The following is a 15,601-nucleotide window of genomic DNA, read 5'->3' as shown; positions in this document are numbered from 1 at the left end:
AACCTCACTGAAGATTGTTTCTACAGTCAAACTGCATACTGCAGAAGTGTATTCACTGTGGGATGTTGGCTCTGTGTAGGTAACACGCAGAACAGTAGGTGGCATAGAAAGTCAATTTCCAAATTGGAAGCCATGTCTGAGTAAAAATGATTTTTCACCCCTAAGGTATTTTCTCTTAATTTGCTGGTGATGTTTCACTGCGTCTCAGTTAAATAAAGTGTAAATAGGGCAGTGCTTATGATTTTGGCAAATCCCAAATCTCAGACCCAATCAGGCTGATTCTGGATTGAAGCAGGAGTCCTTTGAACAGGACTAAATTTGTGTTTGACATTCCAGAAGATCTGTTAGCAGCTTGGATTCAAAAGGACATCGAGCTATAGCCAGTGGATCTTGAAAAACTTATTCATTTCTCTGCACTCTCTTCATAAATGGAAAACACAGGGCGAGGAGATAGGAATGGGAGAAATAGCGTACAGTTTTATCACTGGAAGGTTCCACTTCAAATTACAGTGAATTATTTTAACAGGGTTTTCAAAGCCCAGTTTAGGGAAGGATGTTGAAAGAACAAATTTCAGGACTAATTTAGGGTCCAATATTCTTTGCTAGTCCTCTATCCTAAGAGCAGGAACGTTAAAAGAATGTTTTGGGGGTTTGGGGGAACCTGGTGTGAGGTGCTACTGGGTGTTTCCTTCTCATTCTGCAACTGGATATTCCACATCTGTCATCCATGCCTATCATGTTGTAGTATGACTCTAGTCAAAACTGAGGGGGAAAAAACCCAAAACTAAAACTATATCTCTTTCCATAGCTGCCCAGTTCTTGCATTGTCCTTTTGTTATTTTACATGCTTCGCTAGGTATTTCTGCGATATATGCCAAGTTCATACAGATCCATCCCAAAATCATAAAGATAAACTGGAGAAAGAAAATCAGTCGCTGCCTCCAAAAAACAAAACAAAAACCTCTTACCCAAACTCTCCAGATATCCTTCTTAACCTTTTTGTGGGGAATGCTCTTTTTTCTTTTTTAATACTTAGAACCACTACTCTTCTAGATATCATTGCCACAACAGTTACCCATGAAAACCTTTTTTTTTTTGAAGTTCTCAAACTATAACTCTACTCTTGCATAAAGTTACTTGCACCTATTCTTCTGACACTTGGCAACCTTGATACTGTCAAAAGAAGTAACAATCTCAGTAAATTACATCCAATTCTGTCAAGAAAAATAAAGATTATTGGCAATTCCATTTTAGGAGGGGAAAAACAAATTTAAAATATGAAACTCCTACTGATATTTGCTTGAAAACTAAGGGGTTAAACAGACCGGCATGAAGCGCAGGTGTGGGGGCAGCGTCGGGGTGTGGTGTTTGGATGACACATGCTCCCACGCTGCCCCCATGCCAGCATCACACCACCCACCTGACCACACAGCAGGCAGCATCATGGCACTCCTTTGGCATGGCGTTCAGATGAAACATGCCAAAAGGAGCACCAGAAAGTGCTGCCACAGCAGCAAGGGTGCCCTTTTTGCCGGCTCTAAAAGGAGCAACATTCTGCTGCTTCTTTTAGAGCCAGCAAAGCAGTGGACCAGCTGGGGCCACAGCGTGAGGTTGCTGCGGCCTGATCCAGCACTGAAAGGGGCGGCATCAAGCCGCTGCTTTGGGACTGTCTGTTTTGCCCCTTAGAGATATAATCTGCTCTTCAGGGGCTATTCTGCCTGATCATTTCATCCAGTTATAGAATTCAAGAGATAAAAACCATTTGAATTAAAGTGATAAAAACCAGTTCTCTGTCAGTTAGACATGGACCAGAACTGAATCAGGTTACCTTCATATTTAATTTTTCTTGTTTTCCAAATCTTGAAACCAGGGTTCTGCAGAATTAAAGCAGTCTGATATCATTTTAACGGCCATAACTCATTCCTACAGAATCCTGGGATTTGTCATTTGGTGAGGTATTCAGGTTCATCTGTCAGAGTTTGAATGCCTTACCAAACTATACATTGTAGGATTCTGTAGGACAGGGTCATGGCAGTTAAAGTGGTGACAAACTGCTTTAATTCTTCAGTGTGGATATACCCTCAGTCTTGTGCTTGGTGCACATCCCTAGCTGTGAGACCATTTGCAATATTTTCAGTATCAATTTCAGCCTGAGCATTTGCAATAGATGATGTGGTTCATGATCCAAATTGTTGTATGATAAGGAAATGATACACAGAATAGGTCAACATAGCAAACAGGTATTGTTCATGCATTTAGTTTTGAACATTTATATCTGACTCTTAGCATACACTCTCTGGTCATGAAGGGGGGGAAATGCCAAACACACCCTAACTACATGCGGTGGCTTTCTTAACTGCACACATGACTTCTTCCATAATGTCCACTGACTCTGTTAGTTTAAGAATAAAGAAACCTTTTCAAAATCAATGTGGCAGAAACATATGACATGAATCTTATACACAGTTTAAGTTCCAGTGTGGGTGTAGTGTAAATTACTTGGCCGCCCTGTCCACAAATGAATGACACAACAAAGTCAATATTCAGAAAGCTCTATCAATATTCTTTAGAACTGTTTTCTAATAAAATACAGTATTTCATATTGGTAGTATGCCAATTCAGTTAATAGTGTGTCATTTAATCATATTATATGGAAATCTTACTATTGGCAGCTTCCAATGAAACTGGCACCCCTCTGTGGGTAACAATAAATAGCTGTTAGATGCCAGTTACTTACTGGCAAAAACCAGTTGTAGTTTTAAGTGGAAACTGATGTAAGAAGGGATTAATTCTCCTGAGCTTTTCTCTTAAATGAGCTAAACATTCAATATATTTCAGATATTGGATACCATGGGTTTTGTTTTATTGTTCCCCTCCTGCAACTGTTTACCTTAAGAGGTGGAACTCTGGGCTCTTCTCTAGGTGGTGGTTCTCTTTCAGATGAACTTGCTGATGTATTACGATGAGATTGGTCATCTTCGATCCTTGCTCGCTTCTCTTTGCAGATTCCAAAACCATAGTGTTCAGCAGTCTTCCTCTTTGGAATCTCCAAGTCCCTGTTTTCACCTCTTACTTCTGGTGATTTTGTAGTTTCAGAGGACTTTGAAGAATGGGAACCTTCAAATCGAATCTGTGCAGTTCCTTGAAGTTTGTGAGACTTACTTCGACCCACTTCTGAGAACTTTTCCAATGATGATGAGGTATATAGCTTATCATGAGATTTAGATGGAAGAGATTCAGTATTTTTGCACGCCCCAGCTTCCGTTAGAACAGATACTTCCAGCTGAGAGACTGTGCCTTTCTTTTCAGTTCTGTGTTGGACACCATGGTTTCTGGTTTTTATTACTTCTGGAGAAGAATGTTCTGCAGCAGAAGAAATGAAAGGTTTTTCTGTTTCAGTATGCAACCTACATGCTTGATTTGTAAAGTTTCTAGATTCTTCCACTGTTGAAGCATCAGGTGTGACAGCTTTCACAGTTTCAGATGCACCATGGGGCTGCTTCTCTTGTGACTCAAGATTCTCTTCTTGAGAAGCATTAGAAATGGCAAAGGTTTCTTCTCTCACTGATGACATAGATTCTTCAGATGAACATGGAGATTTTCTTTGCTGAATAAATCTTTCACTCAATGGGGAATCAGAAAGTGGAGATGCTTCAGAAGCTAACAGTAAACTATTTGAATGAGATGTTTCAGAAGCTAAAAGAACAGAAGATACTGAGGAAGTTTCAGATGTTAAGGGCAAATCAGACATTGGTGATGTTTCTGATGGTAAAGGTAAATTAGAAACAGGTGATGCCTCTGAAGTTAGAGGTAAATTTGACATCAGAGATGCTTCGGAGGTTACAGGTGAGGCAGGCATAGGAGATACTTCAGACATTAAAGATGCATTCAAATGATCATCAATAAGTTTTTGTTCACTATCAGCTTCAGGATTTTCAGTGCAAGATATATCAGATGAACAAGCTGTTTCCAGAGATACTGGAGTACAAGGTTCTTCTGAAGTAGACTGTGTGTCACCTCCTGGAGATGCAATACTGACAGATGGCTCCTCTGGGCTTTCAGAGGAAAAGGAAGTTTCAGAAATGCAAGCATTTTCTGATGATTGTTCATCAGGGTCACTTTGCAGTTCCATATGTACAGCAACACTTCCACCAGTGAACAAAGACCCATTGAGGGCAGGGGAATATTTTTCATGAAGACCTAGCTCTTTTGTGGAGTCTAGATCTTTTTCTTCCATGTTACTTATAGAGTTTGTAGATGAAGCAGACTGTGGAGATAAACTGCTTTCTAGCTGATCATTCATGACTGACATTTCTTCCTGGGAATAATCCACTCTTTCTTCTACCTTAATTTCAACATGAGACAATGTACTCATTACATCATTCATCACAACGCAGGATTCAGAGTTCCCTGTGAGTGGTAGAGTATCTGTTTCTTCCTTTGTATCATCTGGGCTGACTGGTTGTTCAGAACTCACAGGTTCTGGTTTATGGTTCTCCTCTTGACATTCACAGATACTTGTTTCAACCTCCTCAGCAATCTCTTCTTGAATAACTGATTCTTCTGGTATCAAAATGTCTTCAGCTTCTGCTATTAGATCCTTGGATGGAATATGCTCCATATTGCAAAGTGACTGACAGAAATCTCTCTCAGCCAGAATTGGTTGCTGGCTGCTTTTCTCTTCATGATCATCAAAAGTTGACTCTCTTGAAGGACCAGGCAAATCTGAAGACTCACAGAGTGAACTATCTTCATCTGTGTTGTTGTTCTGGACAGATGTAAGCTTCATAGACTCATCTATTGACATGCCCAGCCTAGTCAGAAATTAGAGAGTTAAATTACCAAATCATTGTACTTAAAATATCTACCTGTATTTTAGAAAGAAAAAGCCCCAATCAACTTCACCATATCATACAAAAGTAAAAACCCCTAGTGAGTAATGTAGAAGCAAGATGAAGCAGCCATTTTGGCTATAGCAGAAGATTTCCATGGATATCCAAATTCTGAGTTGGAAGCTCATCCCATTAAACAATCCACTCTAATCTGGATGCACAAAAATACAGTTGGCCCCCTGTATCCACAAATTGTGTACCCATGAATTCAACCACCCACAGCTTGAAAATATATTTTTTTAAAATTCCAGAAAACAAACATTAATTTTGCCATTTTATACAAGGGACACCATTTTACTACCCCATCATATATAATGGTACAGCATCCACAGATTTTGGTATCCATGGGGGGAACCAAACCCTAGCAGATATCAAGGGCCAACTGTACTATTTTTTAAAAAAGCAAACATTAACAAAATTATTTAATTAATTTTGCAATAATGACTGTAAGACATGTCTATCCAAACACAGAGTTAAAATTTTAATTGATACTGAGCAACAATCTAGACACTACATTAATAGTACTGTATTCCAGAATCCCAACCTGAAAATTAAAACAAAACAACACAGCACAGAAATTTCGATCTGGTGAAAAATCAACCAAACATTGTTATAAAATTGCATGCTGACATAAGTAAAGTGGTTGAATGACATAAGTAAACTGGTTCATTCTTTTTGAAAAGCTGGCACAAACTCTCTAATTTTACACTGCATCTATTTTAAACACTAACAAGTAATTTAACTTGGATCATGTTAATTTCAACAAGGCAGCTTGTTTCAACTTGTTGAATGAAAGACAATTTCAACTATTTTAAAACGTTGAAAATAAACTAGCATTAACAAAAGGGGCTGTACAAACAGTAATGAAGGGGCAGCCTCCAGCTGTCTCTTCTTCAGCTGGATCAGGGCTGCAGCAACCACACGCCGTAGCCCCAATCTGGCCTTTCCAGGGAGCAATAGCCATGGCTATACAGCACTCATTTGGTGCTGGGTCATCTGGACACAGTGTCAGAGGAGCGCTGAGACAACAGGTGCTGTGTGTAGCAGCGTGTGGCGTAATGGCACCCTGGGGGTGGACTGGAGGTGTGTGTCATGTGGATGTGATGCCCTGATTCTGCCCTCAGGCCAGCCTTATTGGCCAGTCTGAAGAGCCCCTAACTTGAGGCTTTTGGAAAAATCAAGCATGGTCTTCTTTAAACTTTGCAGCATAAAATACATTTGACATGGTTGTGGGAGGTCCACAGGCTAAACCCCATATTAATTCCAATTAGAGTAGAATCACTGAAATGAATGGGAGTTATTAGACAATCCCTTTAAATGCTGGTCCGTCCTGGTCACATTTAAAATTACAGGTTGGGAAGAAGAACATATGTCCTCATTACAATAGGAATGTGAGGCATATGTTAATATTTGCATCTTCAGTAGATTTCTGGTTTCTTGACACTTCAGGTCTCCCACAAACCCCAGAAACTGGGCTTTGATAGCAGAGGCAACTATTGCTAGCAGGAATACAATGAGAAAATAAGAAAAGCTGTGGGTGGTGAAAGGTTCAGTTCTCCTAACCCTTTTATATTTTCAACTGCACACCACCCCTAACTTTAAACATGATTGGAACAGAGCAGCATATTAGGGAAGTGCTGGGATGGTGCTATAATTTTATCCAATGTATGCAACAGAATTGCTACTGCTAGCTCCCCCCTCCCCACATTTATTCCCAAAATTTTACATAGCAATACAGAAATAGAACTGTTCCAGCATATACAACTGCACTTAACATAAGTAAGACAGGATAAAGATTTGATAAATGAGTAGTGAATATGAAAGCAGAGAGAGAAAAGGCTATAGTGATCCAGGAAGGCATTTCTAAATTAATGGGGTTTGAGGTGACTGGACAAAGTCCTCTAAAAAGATTGCTAGACCTGCTGCCTTTATCAGTGAGACAGTTTATATTTAAACCATGCAAATGTTCTATATGAAAGACAAATTTTATATATTAATGTGCATCTTATGCTGATCCTTTTCTTTTAACTTCACTTTTGATACTTACTTTTCTCCATAAAACCTTTCAAAGAACCTCTCTTTCCAGGGTTCAGTTTTCTTTTCCTTTTCAATTTCTTGTCTGATGCGCAATTGCATTTCAGGAGTAAATTCACCTAAAAGACAGAAGCAGTGGAATATTGAATATAGACTTCAAGAGTTTCAGGTAAGGGTGCAGCTGTATTTGGGGTAGGATTCTCTGCAGAAACTCCACTGGAAAAAAGTTTGGACAAACATCACTTGGATGTACAGAGATCTTGTAGCACCTTTGAGACTAATTGAAAGAAAGAAGTTGGCAGCATGAGCTTTCCTACGTTGCAGTCTACTTCCTTAGAAGTAGACTAAAGTCTACAAAAGCTCATGCTGCCAACTTCTTTCTCTCAATTAGTTTCAAAGGTGCTACAAGATCTCTCGACATACTGATTCCACAGACTAATACGGCTATATCTTTGAATGGTTTGGATGATTATGCTATAACATTTCACAGATTGGCCAAATTCCAAAAACTCCAGTGTACGTATCTAAGGACGTGCATCATCTTTTCCAAAACATCATCATTCAAATATATTTCCCTGAGAATTATGGGATGATGTTCCAAATGGTCACCTAACTTGGGGAGTAGGTCTTCAAGTGTCATGGAGGCATGAAAGTAGATAAGAAGCTTCAAAAGCTCCTTTTTTGGCTGTTACGTTCTTACTTGTTATATTTATATTCATACATATATTGATAGGTATAATTTATTTTTCTTTACATTACACCTTCAGTCTTCCAAAAAAGTATTTCAATGCAAAGTAAATTTAAGAGAAACCACTGACAAGCCATTAGATTTATATTATTATATTTAGTATTTCTAAGATATATTGGTGGGATTTAGTCACATGCATTTAGTTTTCTAAAGTTGACACTGATGAAAATGCTTGTTCAGATTTTAAATAAGGCCAACCAAATGGCCTTCTGGGGTCAGGTATAAATAAGCAAAAGCGCTCAAATCAATTTGAAGATGAACTAGTGTATATAATTTTTAAAGTCTTGTCACATTACATTTGCTTTTACAAAAGTATTGTCAGTGTGAGTATTCTTGATAATCATATAAGAAGTCATCTCTTCAGGAAAGAAAATAAATCACTATTTGGTTAAATCTAATAACAAGTAGAAAATTACCTTCTGCCAATCGCTGTTTCCACCCTTGTGCTGCATATGCAAAGAATTCATTATTTAAAGCGGAACTACTGAGGCGCAAAACTCCATCACTTCCCATCTAGAAAATAAGCCAGTGGTAGCAGAAGACACTGTCAGAGAATGCGTCAACTAAGAGTACATAAGAATAGAGCTCCAGTTATGTGGAAGAGGGAAGAATAGAGAGTGGGAATAACAAAAGGGAATAATCTGCTAATATTTAAATAGCATTTTCATTATAGTCATCATATTAAATGCAAGTGGCTCAATCCAGAATTGGTGTACCTACATTAATTATAACAATATATTGCTAATTATCACAGTGAAACCTATTATTATTATTATTATTATTATTATTATTATTATTATTATTATATTTGTATCCTGCTCTTTTCCCAGAACAGGGACTCTAAGGCCCTTGGAAGCAATATACAAGAGAGATAAAATATATGTATGTATAGATGTATTTGAATATTTCCAAGCCATGGATGGTTGAATCCATGGACGCAGAATCCGTGGATACTAAGAGCTGACTGTACAGAGAGAGAGAAAAGGGGGGGGGGGGAAATCACAAAATGATATATAAAATTAAATTCAATGGATAATTTTCTTCTATGGCCTTTTACATGACTTAAATTCTACATCATTTCTACTCAGGTTTATAATATCAGGGAGATTGAAGTGTTTCAGATACTTTCAGCCAGGAGAGGCAAAGTGCTGTCCTCTAGAGGTAACTTCCAGCATTCTTTACCACTGGCTATGCTGGTTAAGACTGATGAGAGTTGTAGTTTGATCACATACAGAGGGCTACACTTTGCCCACCTTTGGCTTAGTATTTTCATCCAGAATGAAAAAGTTCAAGAAAGGAAAAATTTTAAGTCTTGGTGATGAAGTAAATATTTACTTCAGTAGACCATGGGCACAGAGATGGCATCATTAACCAATAAAGCTAAATGAGAATTTGGAGAAACATGCCAATAAAGCACTTTTAAAATACACTATTAATTTTTATGGGCATCAAGAAATGCTGTCCAGCAGAGACAACGTTTTAATGAGCCAGAACAACAAATGTTTTTGAAAGCTTTTTATTATTATTATTGTTATAATTCTCTTGGGTTTGGAATTCTGCTTTTATCTGATTAAGCACTATGGAAGTATCAATTTCCAAACACGAGCAATTATTTTATGATGAATCCACACCAGAAACATTTATGTAACTATTTTTAAATTTTATTTAAAGGAGAAAAACATTTGCCATAGCCCAGTGGCTATTTTTATAAACCATGAAAATGTCAAACGATAGTGAACAAAATAAGTCAGTTAATTTCCTATTTAATTTAACTCCTTTGTTTCGAAAGCCCACATTATATCAGATGAGTTAAATGTGGAAGTATGATATACACCTCCTCCTCAAATATTCAGAAAGGATCCGACTTTATTTTACAGGTGATCAGACTCTTTAACATGGTTAATACATTAAAAGGAACTCAACCATCTAAATCCATTATCGCTCCACCTCCCCTTGGCTCAATCCAATACTTCTGTTGCTCTCATATAAAGCTACTGTTCAAGCTTTCTGCATAATTGATATGCAGAAGATATATTTCTCAAATAAAGATTTTGTTGATATAGGCAGTGATTCTACTATTAACACAGGCATCAATAAATTCTACATGGTTTGATTATAGTATTTTGCAGCAGTAAGGCTTTAACATCAAATCACTGAAGGCTTACCTCAATATACACTGAAGGCTTACCTCAATAAATTAAAAATACATCATTCAACATGGATTTTCTATCTTTAATAGAAAGTATTAAAAGTTCTGTTGCATGTTTAGAGGAGTATGAAGCAAAGAAGATTCTACATAATATATTGAAGACATTTAAAAGGGGAAGACATCAGTAAAGAAAATTAATGTTGAAAATATTGGGTATTAGCAAGTGGTTTTTCAGTTTATTCGAAATATAGTATCACAGAAAAATTAAAACCATTCGTATTATTAGGATATTAGGGAACAGCCTGTAAAATAATGTACAGCAATTATCATTCTTTGGCTTCACAGTTTGGGCAGATCTCCTGGGAGCCAATTTGTCAGACCTACAAGATGTGAGCTCTCCATGTCATACCAAAGCACGGCCACTACAAAGTTTGACCTTTAATCTAGTATACCTTCATCATGTGTTTATGAGGCAAGAAAAGAACTGGTGTTGTGCTATCACATTTGACTATTATAATAAATTAAGTCATTTATACCACAGCCCTTCTTTTTCTGCCTGTCAGTTCATTCTCTATTCTCTCATTCTTGTTCTAAAGGATAATAATGCTAGTGTCATGGCTGGTCCAGGACACTCCTCTCCGCATGACATACACACACAACCAGTGATCCACAAAGAAGATTGAAAAATGATGCACAAATTATGATCTATCAATAGCTAGACTAAACATCTTCTAAATCTCTTCACTGGATAAAAGACCAGGAAAGTCATATTAATCATTTGCAAAGATATAGCTGTGTTAGTCTGGATCGGTATGCAACGGGTTCTTCTAGCACCTTTGAAACTAACTGAAAGAAATAAGTTGGTAGCATCAAATTTTGTAGACTTAAGTCTACTTCCTCAGATGCATCTTGCTCAGTGAAGCCATTCAGGGAGCAAAATGAATAGGGAAAACCCTGTAAGTTAAAAGGTAAGCAAGGACAAATGAACATAGTGTGTATATATGATACTGCTGTGTACTGAATCAGAACATCTAACTCGGTATTGTCAATGTTGGCTGGAAAGTCTTAGGCAGGGCTGCTCCCTAGTTCTTGCTTCTTGACACCCTTTCAGTCAAGTTATCAACACAGGCCCTTCCACTTACAGAGCATGTTCTGACCCAAATTATGACCACTTTAAAAGCAATTGAATGATGATGTCCTCTGTCTACACAACTCACTGCAATGCATATCCGACTGAATCTTTTAAGTGGATACCAGTCACAAAATGTCCCATACTAGGAAACCATTCTCAGTCCTTCATCCAGTTTGGAAACTGGAGAGAAAATAACTAGGATGTGCCTAAGAAAATGTGCAAATAATCATAATGGCACTGTCCCATGAGGAATGAAAAGGAGATCAGCTCAAAGAGCAATTTCTTAAACATATTGGCCACGATCCAGAAAAGCAGAAACAAGAAATCCATCTGTTCAGTGGAAGAGCAGCTTACTATGTGGAACAGGCTGGGTAGGGAGCTGACGTATCAAAATAGAGTCCCTTTGACACATTCTGGATGGCAGCCAACATTTTAAATACTTTACATTATATTACTCTAACTGAATGATTTATAAAAACATCATACATAAAAATTAACTTTCAGTATTAGCTAAGCATAAAAGCTCTTATAGCACTGCTGCTCCATTTTTTTTTTTTAAAGTGGAAAGCACACTGCTTCTTGACAATACATTAGGGACAAAAATCTATCTTGTGTACTCATATTGATTTGTAATCACTCAGTAGTCTAAATGCTCTTGGAAACCAAGCAATCAGACTATTACATTAAGTGAGTCTATTTACATTAAGTGAACTGATACTATGGAGATTATCACAAGGGAGATGGGATAGGGATGGGATTGCTTCCCCTTCCTTATTCCAGCCATGACCTGAGTGAAAGTGACTGTGCAAATCACTTTCACACTGCAGCCGTCTGAAAAGCACTTTCAGCCATCAGCTGAAAGTTCTTTCAGCCGTTGTGGTATTAACTGGTTAAGCTGTTAATACAAAAGACTGCAAATGATGGCTGAAAGCACTTTTTAGCCCCCTGCAGTGTGAAAGTGATTTGCACAATCTCTCTTACTTGCGCTTACCTGCCAGGTCAAGTGTGGGTCAAGTGTGAAAGTGCTTTCCATGATCAGGCAGGAAGAATGGGACGGGGCAGGGACAGAACATGAGGGACATCATTGTCCAGTCCCTCATGTGATCATCTCCTATGTCACCATACAAAAGAATACATAGAGAGATCTTGTAGCATCTTTGAGACTAACTGAAAGAAATAAATTGCCAGTGTGAGCTTTCATAGACTTCAGTCTACTTTCTCAGATGAATTTGGCTCAAATGCATCTGAGGAGGTAGACTGAAGTCTACGAAAGCTCATGCTGCCAATTTATTTCTTTCAGTTAGTCTCAAAGGTGCTACAAGATCACTCTGCATACTGATTCTACAGACTAGCACTATATCTTTATCTCTGAATTCTGCCATAGTAGAAAAGAGTAACTTTAGTTCAAAAGCAGAGAAGATTGGACATTGCATGCAATGTTTTACTCTCCTCTCCTTTTCTCTAAAAGAAGCTCATAATGTTTTTCTGCTCTGCTTCATGCTCCCTGACACACAGGCTCTCCTGCTACTTCCAAAATGTTCTATACTTTAAGGCTGAGGTTCAAGATTTTATCTGACCCATTCCTACCATTCATCACCTAAGTGAAAAGAATTGAAAGAAACCTCATTTCTTGATGAAGGGCAGAGATAAGCAGCTGACTATTGTTTCAGGGTCTTGGGAGTACACATAAAGAACCCAGAGATCTAAACCTGCCACACACACATACACACACACCAACTGTCATGGCTGCATACTATGATATCTTGGAATTTGCAGTATAGGAGGGACACTTAACACTATGAAAGCAAAATTATGTTTAAAAAACTGCAACAAAGATTCCAGTCACACATGGACCGAGAAAACCCAAAAGACCAAGCAAGGGTCAGGAAAGGTAGAGGCACAAGGGACCATACTGCAAATATTCACTGGCTAATGGAACACATCAAGTAATTCCAAAAGAAAATCAGCATGTACTTTATAGACTACAGCAAAGCCTTTAACTGCATTGATCAGGAAAAGGCACTGAATGCTCTCAAAGACATGGGAGTTCCATAACACTTGATAGTTCTGATGAGAAATCAGAAGATTAGGCAAAGCTGCACCCTACTTGTTCAACTTGTACATAGAAAACATCATTTGAGGAGCAGGATTACACATAGTGTTGTGGTATCCTTAAAAGCCTGGACTTTCTCTCAATAAGTCCACCAGCTTGACAGAGCAGAGGGACAAAAGGACTCAGAACACTGAGAATCCAAAACAATTTATTTGCCGGCAAAGTCCCCAGTGGAAATAAACTTTTCCAAATGCTGAGGCGAAGAACAAGAGAAAATGGCTGATCATGTAGTAATTCAAACAAGGAGGTCCCTAACATACATTCTATTGGCTGGCTCAAAGTGCAAATGTACAAAACTTTCATACAATCAGAGCACAGATTTTTTTAATATTAAAATACACTTTAGGCACATTTGGAATATTCCATCACTCCTTATCACCAATGTGTTGTTTCCTCATCCAAGGATGCTGCTCCTAATTGTTTTGGCTTTCAAAGAAACTAGACGATCAGCCTCCAAAGGTCAACTTGTTCTCTAAACATTTCTACTGCAAATCCTGTTCAGCATTTTTTTCTCTCACAAAGCCTTGACTCCAAAAGCTCATTTCTATATGTCCACAGTACAACCATTTCTATAAATCTATTGCGGGGCTATTAATCATTAAAATCCATCCATCTCAATAGAAGAAGGAGTGAAGATTGGAGGAAGAAACACGATCTATCTAAAGAGATTATCAGACCGGGGGGGGGGGGGGCTAGGGGTAAAAGGCATACTCCCAGCAAAGCTGTGTGACTGCCTTGAATATTTTCAGATGATGTCATGCGCATCCAGGATTTTATCCATCTAAATCCAGGAATGCTCCAGCAACAAACCATTCACTGGGAAGTCCCAGGAATGGTTTATTGCTAGAGCATTCCTGGATTTTCATGGGTAAAGTCCTGGATAAGTGCAACATCATCTGAAAATCGTCAGTAAAATCATGTGACTTTGCTGGGAGTATGTCCCCCCCCCCCCAATTTTCTCCCATCTGATCAGCTCCAATGCTAGGCAGATGACACAATATTACTAGCAGAAAACATCATGGACTTGGAACAATCGTTGAGGAACATCAATGAAGAAAGTGCAAAGGCAGGCTTCCTGCTGAACACAAAGAAAACAAAAATATTGAACATGGAGGACCTACATACATTCAAATTAGAAAACTGAATAGTTAAAAGATTTCTCAAACCCTGGATCTTGACACTGCAGTCAAGAAATCAGAGGAAGACTAGGAATGGGAAGGGCAACTGTGAAAGAGAAAGAAAAGATTCTAAAAAGTAAAGACAACCAAACCATGGTAACCCCAATCTCTATGTAGCCACGTTGAATCCCAGTTTCGGAGAAAGGTAGGATATAAATCCCCTAAATAAAATAAATACATAAATATGTATGAATGTGAGAGCTGGACAGTGAAAAAACTAGATAAAAGAAAATCAACTAATTTGAAATGTACTGGAGAAGAGTGCTGAGGATACTGTGGATAGCCAAAAAGACAAACAAATAGGTCCTTGAACAAATCAAGCCTGAAATACCCCCAGAAGCCAAGATGATCAAACTGAGGCTGTTGTACTTTGGCCACATCATGAGAAAGCATGACTTAAAAGACAATAATGCCGGGAAAAGTTGATGGTAGAAGAAAGAGTGGAAGACTGCACACCAAATGACTAGACTTAAGAAGAGAGGACACAAGTCTGAAAAAGTTAAGCAGAACAGTTGAAAGACAGGGAGTTTTGGAGATATAAATGTCTCATCCACAGGACTGCCATGAGTCAAGGTTGGCTTGGGGGCACTTAGCACTCTCAGCCAGAAAGCTTGGGTGCCTCACCAAACTAAAAACCTCTGGTGCAGAACCTTTTTATGATCTTAATCATCACCCACTATAGAGGCCAATAGGTCGTGCAAATATGAAAAGCACCAGGTTCTCCTGTCAGGGAATAAGGAGATATGGGAAGAAAGGGGTATTATTTGAACATTCCTAGTTGCTGTTCTAATAACATCCCAGGAAAACTCTGAATTGATCCAGGCCAGACTCTGTGTAATTCTTTCTGCACTAACCCCCTGTAACTAATATTTGTGTCAAGGGTAGTGGTGCCCCCGACATTGGTGTCACCTGGTGTAGTGCGGGGGGGGGGGGGAGCACCAGCCACCCAACTGCCCACCTTGGACTACAGGAGGAGGAGGCAGATGGATAAGTAAGGCATTGGGAAAGGTGGGAAGAGTGTGCGTGTGCTCGCCCCTCCTTCCTCCCCTGCTGGGCCCAGGGTAATGGGGAAGGTAAGGGGTGTGTGTGTATTCCTCCTTTCTCTGCCACTTTGGCTCCCTTGAAAGCCATGGCAGCAGACAAATGACAGGGCCTGCACCCTCCTCTTCCACACTGGGAGGAGGGACCAACCGGGTGTCACCCCTGCACTATGGTGTGATCCACTCCTCCTGCCACTGGTCAAGGGTACTCCTTCAGCTGCCTAGGGTGCTTTCCAGCCATAATAGAGCCCACTCACATTACACAATTATAGCTCTATGATTCTATACATTCTGTCCTATGAAATCCTGTGGTTT

The 15,601-nt window shown here is 38.9% G+C and overlaps 2 protein-coding genes across 11 annotated transcripts in view; both read right to left on the bottom strand.

Moving 5' to 3' along the window:
- The window catches only part of SPIDR (scaffold protein involved in DNA repair), a 1,328,422-nt gene that overhangs the window by 1,049,759 nt on the left and 263,062 nt on the right, over window positions 1-15,601 (bottom strand). The window lies entirely within an intron of this gene.
- The window catches only part of ASXL3 (ASXL transcriptional regulator 3), a 166,835-nt gene that overhangs the window by 5,001 nt on the left and 146,233 nt on the right, over window positions 1-15,601 (bottom strand). For all 10 annotated transcript variants that reach the window (XM_042463164.1, XM_042463162.1, XM_042463160.1 and 7 more), the window contains 3 exons: window positions 8,091-8,187; window positions 6,940-7,045; window positions 2,891-4,814 (listed from right to left, as the gene is read on the bottom strand). In XM_042463164.1, coding sequence (XP_042319098.1) covers window positions 2,891-4,814; window positions 6,940-7,045; window positions 8,091-8,187 — 2,127 coding nt within the window. The remainder of the gene's footprint in view (window positions 1-2,890; window positions 4,815-6,939; window positions 7,046-8,090; window positions 8,188-15,601) is intronic.

The sequence above is a fragment of the Sceloporus undulatus genome, chromosome 4, assembly GCF_019175285.1.
Source record: "Sceloporus undulatus isolate JIND9_A2432 ecotype Alabama chromosome 4, SceUnd_v1.1, whole genome shotgun sequence".
Taxonomy (NCBI): Eukaryota; Metazoa; Chordata; class Lepidosauria; order Squamata; family Phrynosomatidae; genus Sceloporus; species Sceloporus undulatus.
Note: the sequence above shows the minus strand (reverse complement) of the source record. Positions and strands in the feature narration are given on the sequence as shown.